Source organism: Zosterops lateralis (genome assembly GCF_965231275.1).
Source record: "Zosterops lateralis genome assembly, chromosome: 3".
Lineage (NCBI taxonomy): Eukaryota > Metazoa > Chordata > Aves > Passeriformes > Zosteropidae > Zosterops > Zosterops lateralis.
Genome location: NC_139764.1, coordinates 46,318,012 through 46,345,052, shown reverse-complemented (window position 1 = coordinate 46,345,052; position 27,041 = coordinate 46,318,012). Strand labels below are relative to the sequence as shown.

At 39.6% G+C, this 27,041-nt stretch overlaps 1 protein-coding gene across 1 annotated transcript; it reads left to right on the top strand.

Moving 5' to 3' along the window:
• Nucleotides 1-362: 362 nt before the first annotated feature.
• Nucleotides 363-16,207, top strand: OPN3 (opsin 3; the record flags this gene model as incomplete). The annotated part of the gene is made up of 4 exons (XM_083856108.1): nt 363-705; nt 11,384-11,703; nt 12,679-12,930; nt 15,456-16,207. The coding sequence occupies 4 exons, from the start codon at nt 363-365 to the stop codon at nt 15,723-15,725; spliced, it is 1,185 nt and encodes a 394-aa protein (XP_083712234.1). The 3' UTR covers nt 15,726-16,207.
• Nucleotides 16,208-27,041: the final 10,834 nt, after the last annotated feature.

Sequence of the window (27,041 nt, the reverse complement as noted above, 5' to 3'; positions counted from 1 at the left end):
GGAAGAAGCCTAAATAAATATTGGTTCCGCCCCACCCGGCCGGGGGGCAGAGCCGGGCTGCCCACACTCGGCCCCGTGAGGGGAGCGCTGCTGAGGGCGGCGGGGCCCAGCCACAGCGCTCAGAGGATTCCTAAGGAACAGGAGACAATACACACACCCCGGCCCCGATCGGGCTGCTCACCGCGCCAAGAGAGCCAGAAGAGAAGTTTGCCCAGACCCAGCCGTGCCGGGCCCGCCCCGGGGCAGGCCAGGGCGAAGCCGCTCGAGGGCGCGGCCTCGGTGGGCTCCTCCTCCCGGCCGGAGCGGCGGGGCCATGGGGCCGGGAGCGGGCCGGGAGCCTTAGCCCCGCCGGGGCCGGAGCCATGCCCGGGGAGAACGGCACCGCCACCCCCGGCCGCCCGCAGCCCGAGCAGGAGGCGCCGGGCGAGCGGCCCCCCTTCAGCGCCGGCACCTACGAGCTGCTGGCGCTGCTGGTGGCCACCATCGGCATGCTGGGCTTGTGCAACAACTTGCTGGTGCTGGTGCTCTACTACAAGTTCAAGCGGCTCCGCACGCCCACCAACCTCTTCCTCGTCAACATCAGCCTCAGCGACCTGCTGGTGTCCGTCTTCGGCGTGAGCCTTACCTTCATGTCCTGCCTCAGGAGCCGCTGGGTGTGGGACGCCGCCGGCTGCGTCTGGGACGGCTTCAGCAGCAGCCTCTTCGGTGGGTGCGGGGCCGCGGGCCTGCCCTGTCCTGCTGTCCCTCCGCGCCGCCTCTGCCGGCGGTCCCGGCCCAGAGCCCGCTTCCCAACCGCTTCCCAATCAACCGCCCCGAGCCCGCTTCCCAACCAACCGCCCCGAGCCCGCTTCCCAACCAACCGCTCCATCCCGCCTTCCCAACCGCTTCCCAACCAACCGCCCCAACCGCCCCGAGCCCGCTTCCCAACCGCTTCCCAACCGCCCCGTCCCTCCTTTCCCGCTCCCTGCCGTCTCCAGCCGCCCCGTCCCTCTTCCCAAGCGCCGCTCCCGCGGGGCAGTCCGGCCCGGGGGGTTCAGTCGCGGGGGAAGGGGGGGGAGTGGAGCCGGCGCTTTTTGGTTAAAAAAGAGCTATACAGTGCTGGAGAAAACGATCCGAAGGAACAAAAAAAAAAAAAAAAAAAAAAAAAAAAAAAAAAAAAAAAAAAAAAAAAAAAAAGAGAGAGAGAAATTATTCGAGAATCAGTTTTTCGACTTCCCGCCTTTGCCTGTGTAAGATATTTAGGGAAAAGGGCAGCAGCGCTGTTAGAAGAGGTCTCGAGTTAACCGAGTGATGCGCAGAATTCATGAGCATAAACGACTGTATTTTGTAGGAAGCGCTGCAGTCTGTGAATAAGGAGCACGTATGGCTCTGGGTCAGCAGTGTTCTGTCTCCGTGGAACAGGTGGAAGAGCTGCTCCGCAGCACCTTCTCAGTGTTGTGACTTGTTTATAAAGCTACGCAGTGTGTGGCAGTGCCTTGAATTCCATTATCCACATGTGAAATTCGGGTACCATCTTTCAGTCATAACAGTGTCACAGCTGGGCTTTGGGAAACCATCGATTCCATGAAATTTTAGCACTGCAGAAGCAGTACTTACACTATTTCCATTTCCAAAACCTATAAGTTCTTCACTGCTTTCCTTCCTAAAATGAATACATAGCCTTTGCAGGGGTCTGCAGAAGAATAGGTTACAGTTCAGCTGTGTACATGCAGCCTCTTAAAAGGAATATTGCTTTTTCTTTACCAGTAAAGGATGCTGCAAAAGAAGAGACTCATGTTTCTGGTGGTGAAAATAAATGTTTAGCTAACCAGTAATGAAGTCCAAAGCTCGTGTTAGATACTTCTTCTGGCAGAGGTGTGTAAATTAGAGGTGGATCACAGTGCACCTACTGGATGTATATACACTGAAAATGGACTCTAGGGTGACACATTAAAGTCTTCAATAAGCTTTGTAGCTTTCCTACATACATAACCTTTGTTTCACATGGCTCTGTGGTCTGTATTTGGTGGGCTGCTCTGCCAAGGTGCATGGTTGCTTGATTCGACTACTGCTGCATAGTGCAGCAAAAATTTTATGTCTTGAAAGTTATAGTGGATGCAGGATGTAGTTAATAATTTGTGCAGTGTTTGGTGCCAGATGATTTCTGCAGTGCACAGCTCTCAGACATTTGTGTAGCTGTTGGTATCAGGAAAAGTACTAGAGAACCTCACTGGCGTAAGTTTGTCTCCATCACTCAGCCTGTTCAAATTCTTGAGAAACTCAAGTACTTGTCTGCCAAACAGATGCTGTCAGACAACTGAATATTAATCTTACACAGGAGACGTAGAGTGCAGTTCCGTTCCTACCTTTATCTCTTATATATTATACTTATTATTTTTGACAGAGGCATTTTCCATATAGGTTCAAAAATAAGATACATAATAGGGGTAAAAAACCACACTAATAATCTCGTACCACCTTCTGAAATAATAGAAGTAGAAACAGTGAGGTATATAAATTGGCAAGGAAATTGCTTGATCACATGTGACTTTTAATTTCTGTTTATTTTGAGGTGTGCTACATAATTTGTTACTATAAATATATTTAGTGTTGATGCTTTCCTGCATCCCTGTATTTAAGATTTTTTTTTCCCAAAGAAATGTAGGCAAATTCATGGCCCTTGTCTAGAGGGTAGTCAAGTTAGCATCTGTGGTTTGCAAAATTACATCTTCCTGTGATTGGTCGTGCTATGTTCCTCTTCCATAACATGCTTGATTGGGAAGAATTTTTTTTTTTTTAATAATTATTATTATTGGAAAATGTGTGTTTGTGTGTAGTTGATCATATGGAAGTGGAGAGTAAATGCACAACTTAATGTTCAGAAATGATGCCTTAGTTTACTTTTTTCAGCTGCCATGTAAAGCAATGGAAAATATTTAACTTGGCTATCATAATTGAATGCTAATCTGATAAAGTGATGTCTAATTAAGCTCCAGAGTATTGTTTTCATATTTTCATCCAGAAATAGAAGGATTGTTCTTTCCTGTTTTTGAAGATAAGTGGCTCCTCACCTGTATAGGAAAGCAGAGGCATGTTAATGCTGAGGAAAAAAAAATATAAATTATGCCCTGCAGGTAGCATTATACTCTGTTTTATCTGCTATCTGGATTATCTGGATTATTGCTACCATGTCTTCTATTTTCATTTTGTAATGTGTTTATGGAAAAAACAGTATTTTGAAGGTTTGTTTGTTCCTGTTTGGTAATGTTTTGTTGTTGTTTGGGATTGGGTATTTTGGTTGGTTTGTTGTGTTTGTTTGTTTGTTTGTTTGTGTTTGTTTGTTTTTTCTTCATGGATTTTTTTTTCTCCTGGTTTTTATTTGGGTGGGATTTTTTTCTTTGTTTATTTTTGTGGATTACCTCCCCAAGTGGTGAAGACACTGATTAACCAGGTATTATATTTATAAATATACTTCCCTTGTATATAACAGCCCAAGTCAGCTGCTATCTTGAGTTGGTGGTGATAGGGAAAGTAATGTAATGGAAATCTTACCATGTGTATTACAAGTATTTCTGAAAGCATAGCACACTCTCCAGAAACTTTTGGGAATACAAAGTACATTCATTGATCAGAATATATACAAAATTGACGGCTTTGAAAAGTGAAATTCTCATGAACTAAGCAGAGTCCTTACAGCTTTGCAGCATTCAGTAAGCCACGATGACATAATGAAGTGGTGGTAGCTCTGATTCCACGGATATGCAGTCTATTAAATCGTAACAGATCACATGAGGTTACTTTAGTGGTGTGGATATGTCCTGGGGTTGGACCCAGTCTGGCTCATTTGAGACGATTTGACCAAAACCTCTTTATTTACAGCTTTGTAGTTTCATTCTTGGATATGATCTTTTTGGGTATGGTCACATGAGCTTTCTGTGCCAGCCCTTCAGGTCTGAAGGTTGTTCAGTCTTACTTTCCATCCCTTATGCATCTTTTTTAATCAGAAGAATAACCCCTAAACCCCAATACATGGTGTAAGTTGTTCTCTGCATGTGTTGACTTATAAATAAGAGGTTCCCCAATAGTGAAGAAATTTGGGACAAATTATTAAATCTGTTTTTTTTATTTTTAAATTTTTTAAAAGAGGATTTTCACTTTAAATTCAGAGCTAATTTTCAACAAAATTTAAAAATCAGATTCTTCTTAATTACTGTAGTTAATCAGGAATCATGTTAAAAATCATGATTTAGCAGCTTTATTTTAATTTTTCACATGTTGTTACAAGGTTTTTCCTCATACTGTTTTGAAAGCAGAGATCAAGATATTTCTGTGTTCCTCTTAAGGATTTCAGTATGATTAAATACATAGGCGACATTCATGCTTAAAATAACCTGATAGCATCTATATTTTCAATAGCCTTCATTAGATAACAATGACAACTTCTTTCCTGTCTCACAAATACGAGGGCACTCTCTACACCTCTAATAATTTTGCATTGAAGAATTGAGCATTTTTTTTGTACAAGTGCTTCTCATTTTGTGAGGCAGTTGGAGGCATGTTAAGATCCGGAACTCAGACACTGTAAGCAGATGTTCCCAGTCTGAAACTTGTAAGTTGAGAAGATGGCAGCAGAACTACAGATTGTCTGTCTAGGAATAAATGGCTGGTTTTTTGTTCCTCACAGTAGTCCTCACAGTACTCCTGCATTATGATAACTTTATCGTGAGACAAGCCCATGTAGTAACATCTGCTCTTGAGTTGCACTGCACAGCTCAGAACCTGATGTTTGTGCTACTGCCTGTGTCTTCTGTGACTTGACAGATTTTCATTGAGCCTTTAGAAGGTGCAGAGACCTGCTTGCTACAGTGCAAAATGGATAATTTTGACTCCTGAACATCTGTGCTCATATAGAACAGTCCCTATTTTCTCTTAGTCATTAGAGTCTGAAGTCAAGATACAGTTTAGGTAGATGTCTTCGTAGCAGAGGCTTTTTTTTCGCTATTACAAAGCCATTCTTAGCACCTCATATTTTAGTGTTGGGAAAATGACATAAATGATTACCTGACAAGTCTTAGTCTAAGCTTTTGTGACGTAGTTGTCTGTTTTAGACAACTAATCCGCACTTAATTTTGTTTCACTGAGCTCCAGTGTTTGTTACAGGTGATGTATCCTGGTGTGATATGATAGCTGCACATCAATTAAGTGATGTATTTATACGATGAGGGCCACCTTTCTATGGAGGTGTGCAGTCAGCTCTATGCTGGCCCTACTGCATTTGCCACCCTCTCTTTATGTAAAAAGCTTCTCTTTCCCTGTCTCTAGTCAACCAAGCTGTAAGTAGTAGAGATCTGTGTAATCTCTTTATCTGATTTAGCAATACAACTCATATCTGGGAGGTGTGCTCTCTATCACTGACAGCATTGCTTTTTGGTTATGATTCCTAGAGAAGACACCTGACAGCTAAACATACCCAAAAGTCTTGGTTAGCAGGCATAGATAATTTCTTTCTTCAGGTAAGAGGGTAATTGTGAAATACAGGGTCAGGGTGTCATGATCTTTGTGTATACCTGTTGGGTTCTCACAAATATTCAAGGGTGTTTTTTTTGAATGACAGTGACTGTCAGAACTTGATGTGCAGAAGAGGTCACCCCAGGCAGTGGGTGTCTGCTTTAATGCCTTCTGTACATAGAAATAGGCCCTGAGGGTTTTCAGGTAAGCTGGTCTTATCACGTGGAGCGTACACACATAACCCCTCAAGCATAAATCACTTCAGCTAAAAGTAATGGTAGCTAAACCATTGGCCAGTACTGGTGTTTTAACACCTTCTAAGTTTAATTGTGCAAAAGAAGAAAAAAGTGGAAATACTGTCTGATAACAGGAACGGTCTTGAGGAACAGGCACCAAAACTCTTTATCTGAGTCAGTCTCTTGACAGAAAATTGCATAGTCAGAGTGTACTCTGATAATGATTGTATCATTAAACTTTGCGATTGAAAGGCTGCTGTTACTGAAGTGTAGTTAGAGACCTGTCTTAACTGCAAGCTGTTTTTGTACGGGTAAAAAAACCGCCAGATTTTGATGTCAAATTAATTAAAAGTATTATGTATCGTCTGGACAAATTACCATTGGTATGCGACAGCCAGATCTCGATGAGCTACCAAATCAGTTTGGAAATCTGGGTGTATACTCCATTCCAGTAATGTGAACTAGAGGATGGGAAAATTGTAAGAGTTTTACAGACTGTACTCTCCTGTGAAGAGCTACCATGTGTACAGCTGAGGTTCTTTTATTTGTTTCAAGGCAAGCTGATACCACCACCACCACCACACCCACCAAACACGGAAGTAAGGATTAATTGCCTGAGAGTGTCTTGTGGACCTGTCTTCAGTTACAGCCTGTTCAGCTAAGGCTCTTCCCTACACAGTGACAGTGATGTCCTGTGCCACCCTCTTGCATTACCCATGTATGTTAAATGCACTGATTTAATCCAACTAAAAGCATTTCTATTGTTACTCAGCAGATAGCAGGTAGTTTTAGGATCTTATGTTACAAATAGCTGGAGACTCAGTCATTCAGCTTTAGCTGCCTTTTTTTTTTTTTTTTCCCCAGAGTGAGTTAGTTGCTTGTAATATTGAATTTGGAAGACGTGATTTATTTCACCATAATTTTATAGGACAGCTACGTATAAAATATACTTGAAGTCTGTTATGTCTAAGATAAGTGTTTTTTCACCTACCTTGATTTGAATGCAGATGTTAAAATTGCTTGAAAAATTAGAAGTGATACATAGCTGGTGCCTAAAACTTATTGTAATACCTAATTGCTGAATTCAGACTGGTTATATATTTTGTAGTACAAAACTAGAGAGTGCAATAACACCTTTTCTTGCCGTGGACAGGAAGTTGCTTCTACTAAATTGCTGCTGTCTAGCTTTTCAGATGTGAAAATAGGTGAGGAGGGATTGCAGACAGGTGGCTTTCTCCTGTGATTAGGTATGCAAAATAGTCATTCAGCACTTGAATGTAGGGCAAGGATTAATTTATATAGAAAATAATATGGCCTTTGACAGAAGCCATGGTCTGTCTCAGAAATGGATCTTTTTTGCAGCATTTTGCTGCAGTTGCTCTGTAGAGATGCTCAGTCTTTGGAAATATTTGATATCACCTCTGACTAAATTATAGGCCATGCTTGGGGCAGGGGCTCAATATGAATATGCTCTTGCATGGAGAGGGCAGAAGCTGTTGTGATTGTTCTGCCTTGCTGGAACAAACACTTCATTTCTGAAGACATTGCAATATTTTTCTTTTAATTAAGGATTATAAAGTCAGAATACACACATTGTATGGTATAATGCAGTACAGCTTAGCTGTGTTTTGCAGTTTTCTCTGTGATGACCTACACTATGCAGATTGAAGTATTTAATGATGTATCCAGAACTGACTCCTGGAAAAGCCCAGAATAGGGAAGAGATAATGACCACATATGGTACATAATCAAATCTACACTAAATGCAGTATTTCAGTAGGAAAACATTACAAAATAGAAAAAAAGTAAGACTTTTCTTCATAAGCATCCAAATAATAAGAAGTAGCTTGTCACTGCTCCCTGATTCTGTGTGGCTGGCTGCTGCCGAGGAGTTGCAACACAGAATTTGCAACTAGTGGCTTAAACAAGAAGACACTTCAGTTTTGCTACATTTATCTGCAGCTTCAATGGAAATGACCCTATCTGTGCTAGGGTAATTGCCCAGGCTTAAATCAGAGCTAAAACTAGCAGCAGTTCCTAAACACAAAGAGTGTTTATGTTTATAATCAGCACTTACAGATAGGGGTATTGTCTGAGATGAAAATCTGTATATCAGACATGCAGTCTCTGTAAACACTAGGTAGTAAAGTCTTTCTGAAAGAGAAGGAGTGAATTGCTGGTGGAGTTAATCAACCCTCAGAATCTTGGGTCTTAGCCTTGAATCAAAATATGTAGATGTCCAGTACCTCAAGGAGTATAACGAAATGTGTTTCAGATGAAAAGTAGAAATTGGTTTGAAATATGTATTTTTGCTACAGGGGGGCTAATAGCCAAACAATAACCATGATGGCTTTCTGTAACAGATTTGTTTTTTTAATCAGCACACATTTCATCATATTAAAATATGCAACTCACTCAGGATAAAATTTAGTAATTTCCAGAAAAGCTCCTGTAGAGGAGTGGGGGCAGGGAGGAAAGTAAAATTCAGTGCTTTCCTCTGCACTAGACTACAGAAACTGAATGAAACATAGAAAACAGAGCCATATGCCTGCATAAATCATCTATATCTTATGCTGTGACCTGCATTTCCTGCTTCATGTCTGTGTGCTGCCAGACACTCCTTGAATGCCAACAGAAGAAGGATTTGCATTTTGGTGCATACTGTCCAAAAGGCTGTCCAAGGCCCCATTTACAGTTCAGGGAGGAAAATTCAAGTATGTCTTTCAAGAGCAATGCTTTCAGACCAAAAGGGACTTGATAGAACATTGTTTGAATACCTATGTGCACATACTGATTTTTAGAGATATTGAGCATCTTGAGGTGACTTCCTTGAGAATGTCAAGGACCCAGTAAATTATTGCTTGTGAACACCTGTACTTTCAGCCAAGCATGTGTGCTTTTGATGACTCTGTCATGGCTAGAATTCAGCACTCGTAAAAGGGATGGGGAAGTATTAAGACAATACAAGGACATTAGTCATTGAATACCATTCTATGAAGGAAGGTGGTAAGGAGCAAAAGGTTAATTTAGGTGTTCTGACTCATCATCCTGGGGAGCTGCTCTTTCTCTTCACTGATCAGAGAAAGCTGCAGTGCACTATAAGCAAACTGAGCCTTTAGTTGAGTGATGTGATTTTCCTCCATAAACATGTCTGTGGATGACTATCATAACTGTCAGGTAAACTTTCATAATTCCTAATCTTTGAGTAAGAGATATAGAAGGGAGCTTGTTGCCTTACCTTGTGTTCAGGAATAAGACTGCATTTGATTGAATAAAGCACTTACCTGAGCCAGTGTAAGTGTAGAATAGTACTTATAAAATCCTGTAGTCATTTTCTAATGCCTGCTAATATATTGCTTAGATCCATATTGTTCAATGTATTTTCAGTGTGTTAGGTCACAAAAAAGGGCGTGAAGGGCTACTTTTCAACTTCATTGCCCACCCCCCCCCAAAAAAAAAAAAAAAAAAAACAACAAAACAAAAACAAACCCAACCAAAACCAAAATAAACCAAAACAAACCAAACAACAACATAAAACTCATCAATGAACCCAACCTTAGGTCTTTGGAAGTCTCCTAGCCCACATTTGCTAGTCTGATTTCAAACTATGAAAGCGAAATTCTACAGCAATGATTTGTACAAGGAAAAAACCCACAAAACTAAATGTGAGAGATTACTGCATGGCAAAGTCTACATCTTTTTGTGATGCTGGTTTAAAGATAACTAGAAAAAAGCACATTAAAAATATTGTTTCATTTTAAAGACATCTGTGAAAAAGTGTGGCACATTTTCTTTTAGAATGGGAAATTATCTTAATCAAGAAAGCTTTCTAAGCTCACCTCTTATAAAAAGGAAATCCTTTAATAACTGCAGCATAAAGTAACTTTCTTAGAATCCTAAAGGATATCCTACTGTGACATACTTGGTTAGTAATAAACTGCTTTTGCTGTTGAATACCTTTACAGAGAGGCTGTGTTGCTCTAGATTTTGTTACTCCTAGTTGTCTTCCTAAAATCCATGTTGCTGGTCCTTCTGTGCTGTTCCTAATTTATCTTCAATAAATGTTTATCTTTTTTTCAAAGTGAGATCAGGTTCCTGCTGAGCATAAAATGGTTGTTCTCTCTTTGGTAGTGAAATCTGCAGTTAACCTTCTCAGAGCAGTATACATGCACGTTATGGCACATATGAATGTACTTGGAGAAATTAAGTGCTGTGCATATGCATGAAAAACTACTTGTACTTTTATTAGGTAAAACCTATACAGATTTAGATACAGGTATCTGTACAATCTCACAGAATGCTGTGAAATACACCCTTTTGTTGTTTAAGAGCCTGAATTAATGACTGAATCATAACACATTTCAGATGTCTGGCAGTTGCCTGATGGGCAGTTTGGTTATGATCATTAAATGTTACAGACCACTGAAACAGAAATCCTTATATTCTAATCAAGACAGAAATGCCTTGGCTTCATGAAATTATAAAAGTGTCTGGATAGGGTAATACTGAGAGCTGAAGATAATGTGTGATTTCTATCATAACATGTTAATAATTGTGAACTGGGTTTGAGGTGGACAGAAAAGGAATAGAGTGCATAAATAAACAAGGACTGATATTTTTATGAAAGCAGCAAGATAGGAAAGGCCACTCAAAATAACAGAATATCTTTCAGATATTTGGGACACCTTCAGCAATGAGATGCTTTGTCTTCCTGGTTCTTGGAATGCAAAGACTTCCATGATATCTCGAAATAAGTTGGAATTATTCTAGTCATTTTGTTCACATTAAAGGTGCACATTTCTGCTTTCAGTTGCTGAATGTGCCCACTATTTCATGACACACAGAGGACAGCAAGCAGCATGAGGTCAAACAAGGAAAGCTTCTCTTTATTTTCTGACTCCATCAACTTATATACACTTTGTACAAAAGCCAAGGATTGGCTAAAAAGATTACGACCTCATGAACCTCCTTGGTCACTATTAACATCAATCAAGTTCCTCCTCCCAGAGGAGAACTATGTAAACACATTGATAAATTCTAAAAATACATATAGTTTACATGAAGCTGTGTGAGAATCATGCTGCGAAGATTCAAACATTCAAAAGCAAGAAAATTTAGGGCGACAGCTGAAGGCTTTCTTTAATTTCAGTCTCAACTCTCACATTCACTAAGTTTCTAAGAGATTATTTTTTTATTATTGATTATCTCAGTTTTATATGATAGCTTTATATTTTGAAAATCCTAAACAACAACAGCCAAAGGAAACCACAAACCCCAAAGGAATGTGTGTATAACAGCAACAAACCCTACACCAATTGCCAGTAGAAAAACCTCCAAACCTTGGACCAGGATACCTCACTTAATGAAGTAATGTTTAGGAAGAAGTATTGGCTTGGTCTCTTTTTTCCTTGTCCCACTTCTTAGCCATTGTACATAATGGATCCAATGTCAACATCCTATTCTGAGTAGTTTGAAGTTGGTGATTCCGTTTGGCTTAGCAGTTAGTGAGTAATGCACAAAAAGTCTTATTGGTGTTAGATTCATAATAAGAGCCAGGTCATTTTGAGTTAACCTGCTACCAAAGGAAACATGTATCAAGAGGAGTTCAGTCCAGTCTATAGTATTTGCGAATAATTTAATTGATTTTTTTTTTTTTACAGGAATTGTTTCAATTATGACTCTCACTGCACTTGCCTATGAACGCTACATTCGGGTGGTCCATGCAAAAGTGATTGACTTCTCTTGGTCCTGGCGGGCTATCACATACATCTGGCTGTACTCACTGGCCTGGACTGGAGCTCCTCTTTTGGGCTGGAACAGATACACACTGGAAATTCATGGGTTGGGTTGCTCAGTGGACTGGAAGTCAAAAGACCCCAATGATACCTCCTTTGTGCTCCTTTTTTTCCTTGGCTGCCTAGTAGCACCTGTTGGGATCATGGCCTATTGCTATGGCCATATTCTGCATGCAGTAAGAATGGTAAGTTAGTTCAAATAAGACTTCCCTTAATGTAATATTATCAGTGAAAAATATTGAAATTGTATATTAAGGTTGGATCTAAGCCAAATTTGCACTCTCATTTTCTTTTAAACTTTTGAATATTTGATGTTCATCTATGTCAGGTACCACTAGATAGATTGTAGGATTGGGAGAGAACCAGCCTAGAGCTACTGAGGTCTGTTTGTTGTTTAGTTTTACTGGGGGGGAAGTAGGAAACTGCTTATGCTTACTAATCCACATCAGATCCTCACCTGAAAATTCAATCCAAGTCCTCAGTATGAGAAAGTGTAATGATGCATATTCTTTGGGTAGTTAGTCTGGACCCATTCAAGTTTATGGTCAACAGTATTGGCACAATGGATAATTTGTGAAGTATGTTGATGTGTATGTCCTATCCTTTCCTTATTTTATTACTCAGGTTACATGGGAACCTGCTGCCTAGTATTCTGCTTTAGAGATTTCATCATTTTAGGGCAACAAACAATGTGACAAAGCAGTACAGAGAAATTTATTTATGAATTGTCTTTTCTCTAAAGATTTTTTTTTAATTTTATTTATTTATTTTTTATTTTTTCACAAATCTACAGGACTGTCTAGCTAGTCAGACAAAGGAACACTAATGCAAACTGAACTTGCTTATGCAATAGCTGAGGGTTAATTATTTTTCAAAAATACTTATAACTGCTTTGTAAAATCTCTGGATTTGTTGTTTTTTAGTAGATTGGCTATTTTATTTTTTTCTCAGCTTATATTTTTACACTTAATGTAGAGAAGAATGAAAGTCTGAGAAACATGATGTAAACTTCCAGAAGAATTATGGTTTAAAAGATAAGGTGTATGGTGTCTGTGCCTTAAACTAAAAGAGTGAGTCAGTTACTTATAAATAAATGTAGAACTATTCAGGTTCAAGTAAAACATAAAGCTGTTTTATTTTACTATTTTTTTTCTCTACAGCTTCGCTGTGTAGAAGATTTCCAGACAGTTCAAGTGGTCAAACTCTTAAGATATGAAAAGAAGGTGGCTAAAATGTGTTTCTTGATGATCTCCACGTTCCTCATTTGTTGGATGCCCTATGCCGTGGTCTCCCTTTTGATAACATATGGCTATAGCAACCTTGTAACTCCAACAGTAGCTATCATCCCGTCTTTCTTTGCCAAGTCAAGCACTGCTTATAATCCAGTTATCTATATCTTCATGAGTAGAAAGGTAGGTACTTTAAAGACTTTCTTACTTGGGTTATTAGTAGCCAGTATCACAGTTGTGGAATGTAGGTCTGATATACTTTAACCTGAATTTTTTTTTTTAATTTCAATAACTAGGATAAATTATAACAATCTAGAAGAAATAAAATTCCTGATGGTGCATAAATACCACCAGATTTGAAATTTAATTTGCTTAGATGTGAATTCAAACACTGAACTCACATGAAAGGGTTGGGAAAGAGTGTCAGAGTTTAAATGTCTACCTTTGACAGTTTACCCGTGAAATGGATTGCTGCTAGAAGACCTTATCTGAATCACTCCCTTACCACAGTACAACTCTGTTAGAGGAAGTATAGAATAATCAGTGTCTGGTTTTTAGGAATAAAAAAAACTCACCTCTGACTTTATGTTATAGCAACACAAGGACTGAAACTGGAAATGTAACGTGCACATTGTAAACTTCTGAAACCAAGATTATATAAAGATATCTGGTGTTTAATAGAATTCCTTGACAAAGGGTAAAAACCATGAATGATTGCTGAAGGGGTTTTCCTTACCTTTAAACCCATTATAGAGATGGAATTTTCTGTGATTTTCTGCACTGGCTTGCAGTGGCCAGGCAGCTGCCTGGGCCAGACAAGGCAGCCAAGTCAGTGGGTCTGATCAGCCACTCAGGCAGCCAAGCAAAGGCTGAGTGCAGCCAAGTCAGGACCAAGGGCAAGGGGGAGCTTAAATGTTTTCCTGAGTAAAAGCAGGAGGCCTCCACTGTGGCATCTTGCAGTTCTTTCCCCACAGCTCATTTCATAGCTGATCTGCAGCTACACGGCTGCACAATATCAGAGTTATCCTGGATATGGGAAGCTAACAAGCTAAAAGGCTTTTTCAACAGAGTGACTTTTTAAATGCACTAGCTCTGACTCTGTACCTAGTTGTCAGGCTGAGTATCTGATCTGAAAAACCTTTTGTGGTTTCTGATACCCAGCAGCAAATTAAACTTGTACCAGGTATAATGCCAGTAAAGACACAGCCAGGGTAAGTATCAATCCTCTGAGCATGCTTATTGGAGATGCATTGTGAAGTCTTTTCTCTTCCCTCTAATTCTAGATTAGGGCCAAAATGATAGCATTTTTGGTTAATTTTTTTGGATTATTTTACCCTCAGATGGAATCATAAAACAAGTTCTCTATAATAGCCTTCCTTTATCTGACCTGATTCTAACATGCTTGCACTTTCTAACTTCTTTGCTACTCTGAGGTAGACCATTACCTCTGAAGTTGTCAAGGCTTCCACATGACCGTTCTTTCTCTGAGATTATCCTTGTATAAAATCTTGTAATTAGCTAGGTTCCTTTCCCAACAGGACACACCTATTGCCTTCCCTGTGTTAGAGTAGGATTAATTTTCCACAGCAAAACCTTGTTCCACCTTGACAGGTCAGATCGCTCCTTGCATGATATCTGGGAAAATGGAGGCACTGGACATGCAGGAATATACTTAATACAGCTAAATAGAAGGCTGTTAAAAAAAGATGTCCTACCCTATTTTCAGAGAAAAGGGGCATTATTTCCCACCTGCTCCTGGATGTTTGTTGTGTTTGGGGTTTTTGTTGTTTTTGTTTTGGGATTTTTTTATATTTTAGTTGGTTGATTGAAATCTTCTTCATACATTCCAGGCAAGTTTTGTTATAGGTTATTAAACAAATGGGAAGTTGTCCTCTTATTTCTTGTAGAACCTGCGTTCTTCCTCAAAGGATCATATTTGAACTTTAAACATGTGCAGACATAGAATTACTGAATGAATGTGTATTTTAACCCTCATACCTGCATCTTTGTTTTTTTGAAGGGGAGACTATAATTAGAGAATTAATACAGTGGTACTACTCCAGTTTCCATTCTATGTGCTGGTGTGAGCTTTCACTGAATACCTCACATTAGTCACACAGTAGAACAGACTTCCTGTGTCAGAGGTAGCTGCTAGTTAGTTGAAAGGCTTCTGTTCTATCCATATGCAATGGGAACATTTGACTTCTGTGTTACTAACCATTGCAATTTAATTTTACATCTGTGACAATAAATGCTTTTGTTAAAAATCCAGACCCTGGAGTTACTTAAAAGGAAGAAAACATCCCTTTGTATTTGCTTCCTCACTTTGTTCCTTCCCTCTGTATCCTCCTGTGAAGTGTTTGTGAGAATATTCTTTCCCTGCTGGATGTAATCTGTGATTTTTGAATATGGAATCAAAACCTATAGCACACTTTGGAACTTAGTCCTCTTGTCTTTTGCAGATCTTGTAGCTGGTAAATTACTCAGTTGCATTTCAGTGCCCTCTGTTGGCTTGGTGATCCTATTCAAATGTAGAGAAAAAAAGGTACCCACTACAAAGGCACCATGTTTTGTTACTGAAACTAACTCAGAAGATACACAAAAGTCTCTTATTTTGAGCCATTTACTATACTGTGCCCTTTACTTGCTTGTAGGTGATAGTGAATGTTCAGGAAGCTGGACATCATTCTGTTTATTCTCTCTTGCAGTTTCGACGCTGCCTTTTGCAACTCCTGTGCTTTCGCCTGATGAGATTCCAGAGGACAATGAAAGAGACCCCAGCAACAGGGAGTGACAAACCCATACGACCAATAGTTATGTCTCAAAAAGCAGGGGACAGGCCAAAGAAGAAAGTGACTTTCAGCTCTTCCTCTGTCATTTTTATTATCACCAGTGATGACACTGAACAAGTAGATGACAGCAGTAAATACAATGAGACAAAAGTAAATGTCATCCAAGTAAAGCCATTGCAGGGATGAGTTGAAGAGACATGAGAATGAGATGGATTTCAGCCACTAGACTGTTGAGGCTGGAGATTGGTTTCAGTGGCAGTGTCTGTGGGCTGCTAAAGGAAACCACATTCTTAAACTGTGAAATACTGAAGGGACTCAGCATCTGAAGCTCTCCAAGTAGTTCACTTTTGGTCACAGTATGGAAATGACTGCTAAAATTGTTGATGGATGTCATTACACTGAATTTTCTTAAAGCGTATTTTATGATTGCCATTCAGAACTTTTGGTATTTTATTGTTTTCTGTATATTGAGCCTTCAGTGAATAATTAAATGGATCTTATTTATATAATTTTATTCTCAGTGAAATATTTTTTTCTCCACCAACCAGGACATGGTCTGATATTGTAGCTTGAAGGGAAGTGCTAGAACCTGAGAAAACAATAGTATTTCAGTGTTTCAGCTGACCTTTCTAAAGATCAAGTAGAGAGTTTGTAAAGAGAAACTAGCCATTGTTCAAATTTATGAAGATAAAATTTGAGTAATTAACAATAACAGTGTGTGATTCTTTATTAGTTGATGTACAACATATTTACCACACTGATAATCATGTAACAATATATGAAAACTAAACACTAGAAGTTGTGGTAAATTTCTTATCTTAGGTACCCTGTTTGAATTCCAGTGAAATGAGCTGAAACTTCCTAAAACTACTTTCATGGAAATAGTGAGATTTCATTTCCTTTCATGAAAGGAAATGAAACAAGAAAGCAACGAATGAAGTGAAGTGAAAAGACAATGACAGGAAATATAAGAAAGTGAAATAAAATTGGAAAAAAAAAATTCTTTGGAGAAGTTAAATTTTTGAAATGGAATTGAATGAAGTTCAGTGAAATGAACCAAAACTTCCTGAAGTGATACTCACTGAAATTGTGAGATTTCATTTCCTTTTGTGAAATGAAGAAATTTCATCACGGCAGGCTACTGAGATTTCTCACTCTACACTTTTGGAATCTGGGCCAGCCATGGTGATGGAGATAACAGCAGCAGTGATAAGTTGCCATTAGGATTCAGGTTAGGGTTCAGAGAGCTGCAAGAGTCTACAGCTCCAGGAAAACTGGGGCTGGAAAAGGCATGCCAAGGTGATCCTGGCAGGGCACCAATTTTGCTGCTCCTACATCTTTCTAATTTGGACCTCCCATGGTGATCAGAAACTCAGCCCCAGTGACAAGATGCCATTAAGCCTACAGTTGGGGTTAAGAGAGGAAGAGAGCCTAGAGCTCCAGGGACACTGGGCTGGAAAATGCATGCCAAGAGGATTATGGTAGGGGCACAACATTGCTGCCTTCACACCTTGCAGATTAGGGCCATAAATGGAGATGGGCACCTCAGCTACAGCCCCAAGATTGCTAAAAGGTTAGAAATTCTGAAATGAAGTGAAAAGAATGGAATAGAATGGGATGACTGAAACACCATAAAATGACACTCATTGAAATAGTGAGAAATTTCTTTTCATGAAATGAAGAATCTTTTATCTTTTATTAAGAGATTAAAAGGTGTGGAGCCAGCAATGTGGGCACCCTGCTATGATGCCCTTGCAATGCCTCTTTGAGTGCCAGTGTCTCTGGAGCTGTAGGCTGAATTAACAACATAAAACTAAGTTTTTTGAACTGCTGGTGGTAACTTTTTCTTGTAGCTAGTCATTGGCTTTGTGAGTATGACTGCAGTCCGATTCGCTCATCATTTAAATATAACTATTTTCTGTACTTACTGCAGCACCGTTGCAAAATTCACACACCCTGCTACAGAATTTAAGTGTTGTAACTGTCAGTCTTTGAGTAGCATCAGGTTATTCACAGTTTTGTCATATTTTTAAAGATTGAAAGTCCATCTTTGGTCTGTTCTAGTGTTATCACAACCAGAAAATTTATTACAGTATAGATGGAAAAACTGGACCTTTCTCTCCCATTACAGGCAGTGGATGATGGTTAGAATTAGCATTTGAACAATTAGTTGTTCATTGTGTAACAGAAGTGCAGACTAAGAAATCAGAGAAGGAGAAAGTGGGAAGGACAGAAGGATAAGAAGGGATGAGCAGCGTATATAATTAATGAAGATTTTTAATAAACTGGTTGATAAGAATGTTCATGATCCTGTCATGCAAAGGGAAATTATGGGTGTGGTAAGTACCATGAAAACCTCAGAGCAAATTAATTTATCCTAAGGATGTTTCATTGATTTTGTGCAGTAATATAAAAATACATATAATGATTTAGCTAAAATACCATTTTTAATCTGCAAATGCAAGTTTACTTGTTGCCTGCCAGCACCTGGTGTGTCGAGACTGTTGGGAGGTATTTCAGCATCTCCATGCTAGGGGGTGGATCCCCTCTCACCCTGTGTTTTGCCTTTCATGAGGCAGTCATGAATCCTGAAGCAGTGCCCACTGACTTATCAGTGCTGGGGCTTCTGCTGCTGTGCTGGATCCCATGGAGGCAAGAAACTGCAGGATGGCAACAGAGCTGCTCTACAGCTATGTGACCTTCTTGCTTTCTCAGCTCCCAGAAGAAACTAGATTTGTGCTGAATGTATCTAACTTCATGCAGAAGAGGTGGACCCAATGCTACTTTTTTTTTTTTTTTTTTTTTTTTTTTTTCTCTATCACAGTGATTACATCAGTCAGGAGATCAGTATTCACAAGCATACCCTTTTTGCTCGTGCCCTGCATAACACTGGTCCCCTGCTGCTGTTTCCTGCTAGAATACTGCATCAGCTAAGTGAAATGGATGTGCAACCACTATACTGTGCTAAACCACCCAGAAAGAGCAGCTTTTAAGAATACATTTATCCTTGGCTTATATAAACAACCTTCAGCTCAAGAACAGCATTTGACTATCTAATGTCCAGAGGTAAGAGATTAGAAAAATCTTGCTACGATGGTGGAAGATTTCCCAAACTCATATTTGACACAGATGCAAACATCTCAGTTTTTTAGAAAATACCTGCAGTCAGGTATTTCTTTTGTCAGTCTATGTCACCGCAGTTAAGGAGCATTGTCGTTTCTCATGAATGTAAAAAGGAGGGAGGTGAGGCTGGAACATTCCCCAGAGGATGGGAATGCCTGTTCCTGCTGCTGTTCAGGATTGGCAGTAGGTGCCCCTTTGGGGTTAGCCTGGTGCTTGCACATGCCCCATCCCTACCTCGGTGACAACAAAAGTGGGATGAAAAGCAGGAGGGAGAAGAGCCCAGCTGATCTCTGTTCTCTTCTGCCGCAGGCAAGCCCTGCAGCCTTTGAGTTCCACTTGCCTCTGCCCGAGGCTGCCTTGCCTGCTGCTCTGACCTGGCTCTGCATTCCATTTATCCAGCTCAAACATAAAGAATGCTCTTTTCTTGCTCTGCCCTGACCAGATTAGTATTGAAGAAAAACTTGTAACACATTAAATCTGAAGAGAAAATTAAATTGATTTTTAGTACAAATGAGAAGGCACATTAGTAGCAACAGACTTGGCATGAAGTGCTGTCTGGCCCTGGACCTTTTTCCTCGCGTTCCCTTGCATTTTCCAACAGTGTTTGCACTCCCTCTTGTGGCTTGCTCAGCCCGGTGCCTGCTGACGGAAGAACGAGCCTGGCCTCCTAAAAAACTTGTTTTCTCTAGACGTTTCCTCTGCATACAGGAAGAGTCAGTGTTTCATGTCTATTGTATTTTGTTTATATTGCATATACTTCTGTCTTTGAAAAATTATAGGATATAGATATCTGTAACTAATAGCAAATCTGGCCTCTCATAGTGATAATTTGAGGACCTTATATCTTTGCATGTTCTGAAGAATGCAGCCAGATAGGCTGGTTTTATAGATTGTGTAGGCATGGTGCTGGAGCAGCATATTAAAGTGCTTCTAAATCAATTTTTAACCTCGCTGAAACTTTCTCCAAGGGAAGGTAAAATTCTATCTGTTACTTCTCAAAAGAGCCTGAGGTCTGCTCTGTGGGGGAATAAAGTGTATGTATATTGATTAGCTATGCTGGTTTTCACCACTCTGTTTTCATAGATAAATGATTGAGACTGAGGCCAGAAATAGCATAGAATTATCAAACCTTATAGGCTTTCTGCCACTCTTTTATTTATCTGTATTAACTGAAATTTTGTTATATTAGTGAGCTTCCAGATGTAACTAAAACAGGAATTTGTTTCTGTGATGGATGACATGGATGAGGGTATTGAATCTTTCATTAGTACATTTGCAGATGACACTAATCTGGGGGTGTGTGTCAATCTGTTGGAAGGTAGGAGGTCTCTGCAGAGAGGTCTGGAATGGTTGGATGGATGGGCAGAGTCCAGTAAGATGAAGTTTAAAAAGTCCAAGTGTCGAGTCCTGCACTTTGGCCACAATAACCCCCTGCAGTGTTACAGGCTGGGGCTGGTGTGGCTGGACAGTGCCCAGCAGAAAGGGACCTGGGGGTTCTGGTCAGCAGCTGAATATGTTCCAGCTGTGCCCTGGTGGCCAAGAGGGCCAAGGGCATTCTGGCCTGGATCAGGAATGGTGTGGCCAGCAGGAGCAGGGAGGTCATTCTTCCCCTGGACTCAGCACTGGTGAGGCCACACCTCGAGTGCTGTGTCCAGTTCTGGGCTTTGGGAAGGACATTGAGACCCTTGAGCGCGTCCAGAGGAGGCAACAAGGCTGGTGAGGGGCTGGGAACACAAACCCTGTGAGGAATGGCTGAGGGAGCTGGGGTTGTTTAGCCTGGAGAAAAGGAGATTCAGAGGTGACCTTATCACTCTCTACAACTCCCTGAAAGGTGGCTGTAGCCAGGTGGGGTTGGTCTCTTTCTCCAGGCAGCAACTGACAGAACGAGAGGACACAGTCTGAAACTGCACCAAGAGAAATACAGGTTGGATATTAGGAAAAAGGTTTTTACAGAAAGAATGATAAAGTACTGGAATGGTCTGCCCCGGGAGATGGTGGAGTCACCATCCCTGGGTGTGTTTAAAAAAATGACTGGATGTGGCACTCGGTGCCCTGGTTTACTTGAGGTGTTAGGGCTGGGTTGGACTCAGTGATCTTGAGGTTCTCTTTCAACCTAGTGATTCTGTGATCTGAGAGACTAATGAAAATACTCTTCATCTTCATGTATCCAATTGTCTTCATGGTTTATCTAATTGACCTACAACAATATGCCCCCAATACACTGTGCCTTTCATTTTGTTTGTGGTGTTGGTGTCAGTTGAGTATTGAGTACATGGGATGGGCCATGACTGATATCTAGAACAGTGTCAATGCAGATTCTATCTGCAATTACTCTTTTCTAAGGCACACTGAAGCCTTCAGTAAGAGGCCCTTTACACAACTGAGCAGGGGTTTCTTTCCTTATGCCAAATACGGATTTATTTTAGCACCCTTTCAGTATTATGTCTGCTGGTTGGGTCTAAGGAGAGTTTATACTTGGGAGCTCTTGAACATGAATTCTTATTATCCTTCTAGAGGAAAAATACAGAAGAGGATTTTTGTCCACTTCTGAACCTTTTCAGCATTGAGCTTAGAATATCTTTTTGGTAGATCTTTTGGGTATTAGTACAGCAGCTCTATATATCACACTATACCAGTGTACACTTCAATGTCACATTATGGCTCCTATTAATCATGACTTCTGGCTTTACAGAGCTGTAAAATAAGTGTTTATTTTAACCCATTGGAAATCAGTGGAACTTTACAATCCAGAGAACTATGTATGGTTTTCACTTTCTCAGTTGCCTGAAAGCTCTTAAACTAGGGGCTAGTAGGACAGGAGAGAAGGGGAAAAGTGTGGGAAGACATTATTTTCTTTTCAAAACCACTAGAACAATGCCTGCCCTTTCTTCTAGTATGAGGAGTGATGGTAGCCATATGACTAGTAAATACTTAGGATGTTTAAGAGTACATAAAAGCATCTAGAGATGCTCAGTAAATAAATAGTTCAAGTAAGATATCTATTTGTGACTACACAAAATAGTCCAACTCATGAATTTTAGATGTATTTAAAATTTTAAGTAAAAGCTTAGGATATGGCAGTCTGTCTCCTGCCCTGGAGCTATTTCTATTAAAGTTAATTGCATGTCTGGTTTCCAGAGAATTACTTTGAAATATACTGACAGTGGGGAGCATTTGCTTCAGCAACTGTTTTGAAAAGGCTCATTGGTACCTACTGCTGCAATAAGGTATGATAGAATAATAATCATATTTATTTTGCATTTTCTCTAACTACATTTTATACATCCAGATCAGGGTATTGTAAGACACTCAGCTTTTAAAAGAGATTTGGGAGACCATACGCTGCCAATTTCCAAGGTGAATGAGAAATTAGTGATTAGAAAAGGACATGTTGCTACCTAAAGTGGACAGAATGTTTTCCAGGAACAGTACATCCCAAGCCTGAGCTTTTGAACATTAACTCCTAATAACCAGTCCTTGAAACACTACAAAGAGGTACATAAATGATCATGTATTTCTCTGAAAGATAATGAACAGAAACAGAAATTATATTGAAGAAGTCAAATATCAGAAAGTTTGATAGCCATGCCTTCCTTTCTTTATCTAGAAATTTATAGTTATTAGAAATAGAATTTTCAGACTAACAAATTATTGTTTTTCTGAGTGATGTCCCTTTCGTATTCTTATTTTTTTTTTCTGTGTTTCTTATTTTTTTTTAACTAGTTTTAATATTCTTTTATCAAAACTGTATTATTTTCTAACAGAAAGGCACAGATGTGTGGACTCTGCTAAGTAAAAAGGGAAGCATAATATATTTGAGACCTCTGCCTTATTCCAAGGAGGTTTGTGAGGCCGGCATGGATTTAGCTGTGGGAAAGGGAACTGAACTGGTACATATTAAAAATATTTGAGAGTATGATGTTCAAGTGAGACAGCACGTACTTGAAATCTAACATATCATACATTTATTCTGCACATACACACAGTTGTATCTGAACAGAGGGGATTCACAAATCCTCAGAATATGTGCGCTTCCATTGGAAACAGCTTAAGGTATGCATCAGTTACATAGCAAGACCATTTTATATCCAGATGAGATGTGTCACCCTGCAGAGGGAGCCATTGGGTTATCAAGTCGAACGAGACCGTTCTCTTTTTATTGCAGGAATTTGACTTTTTTAATGTGTGTGTGTGTTCTTGTTAGGTCATTAGTTTTGTTTGTTTGTTTTATAGTGAGCTTGGATGAATGATTACAGATATAATTTTCTTCAGGCTTTGCTACATTTTGCAGAAACTCATAGCTTAAACCTATTTATCCTTCCTAGAGGTAACAATTACATGCTTAGTGCTTTCTCTACAAAGGAAACAAGATAGGAAAAGAGGTTCATCCTGTTCCAGAGTAGCAAGGACAATGCTTAATTTGTATAAAATACAGCAGATCTCACAAGGGTACAAACTGTCCAAGCGTCGTATCTGGGTTTAGACTGCTCTGGGCAGATGGGAGCAGAATTCTGCTGAGGAAAAGAGAACAGTTATTTTCATGGGAAAGATGACTTACTAACAAGGACAGTCTGATGTAACATGTACAGAAAAGGGATAGTCTTTATTGATCAGAATTTAATTTGTCGCTGTTTCTAACTGTAATTTTACTGTACCCCACCATTTCTAGACTTCCCCTAAATCAGAAGGCTGCACTCCTGGCTGTTCTTTGCCAGTCTGCTAAGGTGACTATGTCTGGCATTGGCTCAGATGTTGGCAGTAGACACATGCTGAATTACAATTATGTCAGACAGTTCCTCTTGGGAAGCTAAAGCTGTTCCATTTGTATTATATGTGGGCTGGACTGGAAGATACAGAGCTAAGACATTTTTAATTCCAAATAGAGGTTCAAGAGATGTTTTATGCTGCAGCACCTTCCTATTTGAAAATTAATGTTCTACGTCATACTGTCAGATTTCAGTGTTCAGTTAAAGCAGTTATTTTGCTTTCTGCCTAAGTAAATGTGCCACCAAATTAGGAACTCCACCCATTTCAGAACAATACAAGTCTGAAGAATATAGCAAATAATTTTCACTATGTCAGTCCATTTCCTAATGTTTGTGATGCTTTTCTCTTTATTTTGGAGGCATTTAGCACCTATGAGCAAAATGTACCTGTGATCTGCAAGTCTTTCTGTGTTTATGACAGAAATGTTTTTCTTGGAGCCAGTGTATGTCCAAGAGACCTTCTATTTTTTTTCACAAACATTATTTGCTCTAGTAAACTGTAAGGTTTTGTTGCCTAGAAAGAGTTTTCCTATATTTTCTGGCTTATCCTGCTCTTTCCCAGTCCTCCTAAAGTTGTTTTTATAACCTTTTTGAAGTGTCTTCACTGGCTCTTGCACACGCCTGTTTAGATAATACTGGAGAGTTATCTCCTCATTGCATTTCTCCCTTCTAAAGAAGAGAGAAGCATATTTTTATTTTATAACAGGATCATTTTTCCCTAGCAGCTTGTATTTTCAGACCAGAGTTTTAAAATGTGTCTAAATTTTGGTCAGGTCATAATGAGACTTACTGACCTATAATATCTTTCACAGTGATACCTTCCAAATATAACTTGCTTAAAATTAAGGACAAGGATTGCTAATATTGTCTTACACTGAAGAATATACATTAAACACCTGAGAAATATGCTGAGGGAGGAGGAAATACCAGTAGGATGGGAAGGCCAGGAGTCAATACTGCAAATTTTTCTTCCTATTCCCTTTCTGTCCAGTGAAGCACATGCTCTCCTGGTTCCCCATTCTCCACTGAATCACTTTCTGGCCCAGTTAAAATTAATAATTCATAATAGCAGAGAAAAGGGTTTTTTTTCCACATGCTTCTTGGACTGCACTTCAATTTAGTGCATAAACATGGCAACCTTCTCCATGCATCCATGGAAACCACAGCAATTTCACATTCCTGTAAAACTCTATGCTAGTACTTCAGCCAGGTTTTGGCTTTATTTTCTCCCTAGCCCAAAAATGTCTTTGCAGGTCTGTCATCTCAATGCTACTTTAAAAGGCCTTGATAAAATATGACCGTGCAAGCAAAACCTCTTGTCTTTGGTACTTGAAGATGATTTCATAATGACTCTCCTTCCCACTGCATGTCTGGAAGTTCTGAAATAACAGCAATATTTTACTGACAGATCTGATAGGTGGAAACTGCCTGTCCTGATTTGAGTGAAGCTAGAGTGTTTTTCTGTCAAACCTGTGTGGTACAGACAATGATTTTACTCAATCTTTTGTTACCCAAGCAGGCTTGTAGGAAGAACCAGAAAAGCTCTGGTCTGACCCAGTTCCCACATGAGGCTCAGGTATCGACTATCTACACAGTATTTTTGTAAAGCAGCAGTATTACTAAACAGAAGTTTTGGCTCACTTTGTCAGTACAATTTCATTCTTAAAAAACAACAAACCAAAAAACCAACCATGACTCTAGAGAGTTGTTCAGCTTATCTTGGAGCACCTTACATATGTCTGATTAAATGCCAAATTCTGAGAATTCCATTGCCTATATTGACTAGAACTATTGATGGCAATGCTCATCAAAAATGCATGGCCTCAAGCTGTTGTTCCACCAGGATGCAGGTGTTCTGTAAGTCCTATATCAAATTTATCATACCCGTGGATGTCTTGAATATCCTAGAGCATCTCAGGTGTCAACAGGCACCTCTATGGCTGCAAAAGTATGGAAAATTAGATCTCTGCTGAGTTCAATGAAAACCTATACATTTATCTCATACCTGAGCATTTAAATTTTATGTGTCCAAATATGGGTGTCTGCATGTGGGCTTGAATTTTCCCCCATCTAGCTTTATAAAACAATGAGTCAATCATATGACTTCGTAAGTGAGTTTTATTGAAGGCTCCTCTTGCCTTCCTCTTTATTTCTTTCTTTATTGAGCAGAACACTATTAAGTTCACCTGGACACTTTGGTTCTCAGGCAGATAATCACCTACCATGCAGACTGTCACATGTTATTGTGCTTTATCTGGATGCATGATCTGGCCCACTTTTTTACAACTATCAGGTGGCCACACACTTTGAGACAAGCTGTTGTCTGGAACATTCTCTGTGTGTGTATCGTGATCGTTGCTGGTTTCTCCTACAAGTTTGACACTAATGAATGCAATTCCACTAAATGGTGTAATTTCCTTGGAATAGTGTTCTCTAATGGAAAAGCATTGCATTGAAATATTTTTGGCTAGCACTACTTGAAAAGAATGAGGCAAACAGAGGTCTTTCAGTCTTTTTTATAAATAAAAAAAATTAAACATCTTTATGCCATCCCAAGTCAGTAGGGATTTTTTTCATTTCAAAGTGAGCAGCTGCTGAAGTATTATGGGCTTCAACAGGAGATATTTTATGCTACTATAAAAGATAGCACAAGAAATGGAGGGAAACTGTTGAGAATATTATTTCTGAAAATCATGTTCTAACTGAAATAGCTTTGCTTAGGAACATATAATTAACTTGAAAAAAAACCCCCAAATTTGACTTCTCCACAAAGAGTAAAGCATTGTCAATTGAAAAATTTTGTTCCTGAGAATCTTTCAAGTCCGGTGCTGTTTGTTCCTTCATACTTGTAGTGTTCTGAATGTTAAACAGTTTTCAACTTGTTTTTATCAGTTCGTTGTCAACTGGTGAAAAGGAGATGCAAAATGCTGCCAAATCAAGATTGCAGTAATTTGCATGCATTGAGCATTCTGGGGAAACTAACTGCATGAGATACAAGGCAAAAGGGACCCCAACATAAAGCTTCTCCAGTAGAATCTACTTTGCATCCCAAAATGTTGGGTATCTCCATATGGCTTTCCCATCACTGTACTGCCTGATCATCCTAAATAACCCTCACATTTCTGTATAGCAGGACAGTACTATGTGTCATACAAGGAACCAAGCTGAAGACAGGTCCCACAGGAAAGTCAGTAGCAGCAGAAGGAGTACATTTCTGTAGTTCAGTGATCTGTGAACCCTCCTACTCATGAAAAGACAATCACTACAACAGAGATTTGAACCACTTCTCTTACCAGGAAAGAAGATATTCTTACTGCTGCTAACAAAGAAGAAGAAAGCAGTTCTTGATCAGAGCACCACAGGGGGGTGATTTTTCTGATGGAGAAAGTAATTGTCTTCCATTAAATAACTTGTAGTCCCAAACTTCAACATTGCTGTCCTTAGCAGCTATTTTAGGTTTCAAGAACACTGGAAAGTTACATTTAATTCCAGTGTCTAATTATTTCTTTAATCTTCATTTAAAAAGCTGTTGAAATAAAGGTCACAAAATGTTAACCATAAATTTCCCAGGTCACTGCCTTTCTAGAATTCCTCTACTGTTACTAGAATAAGC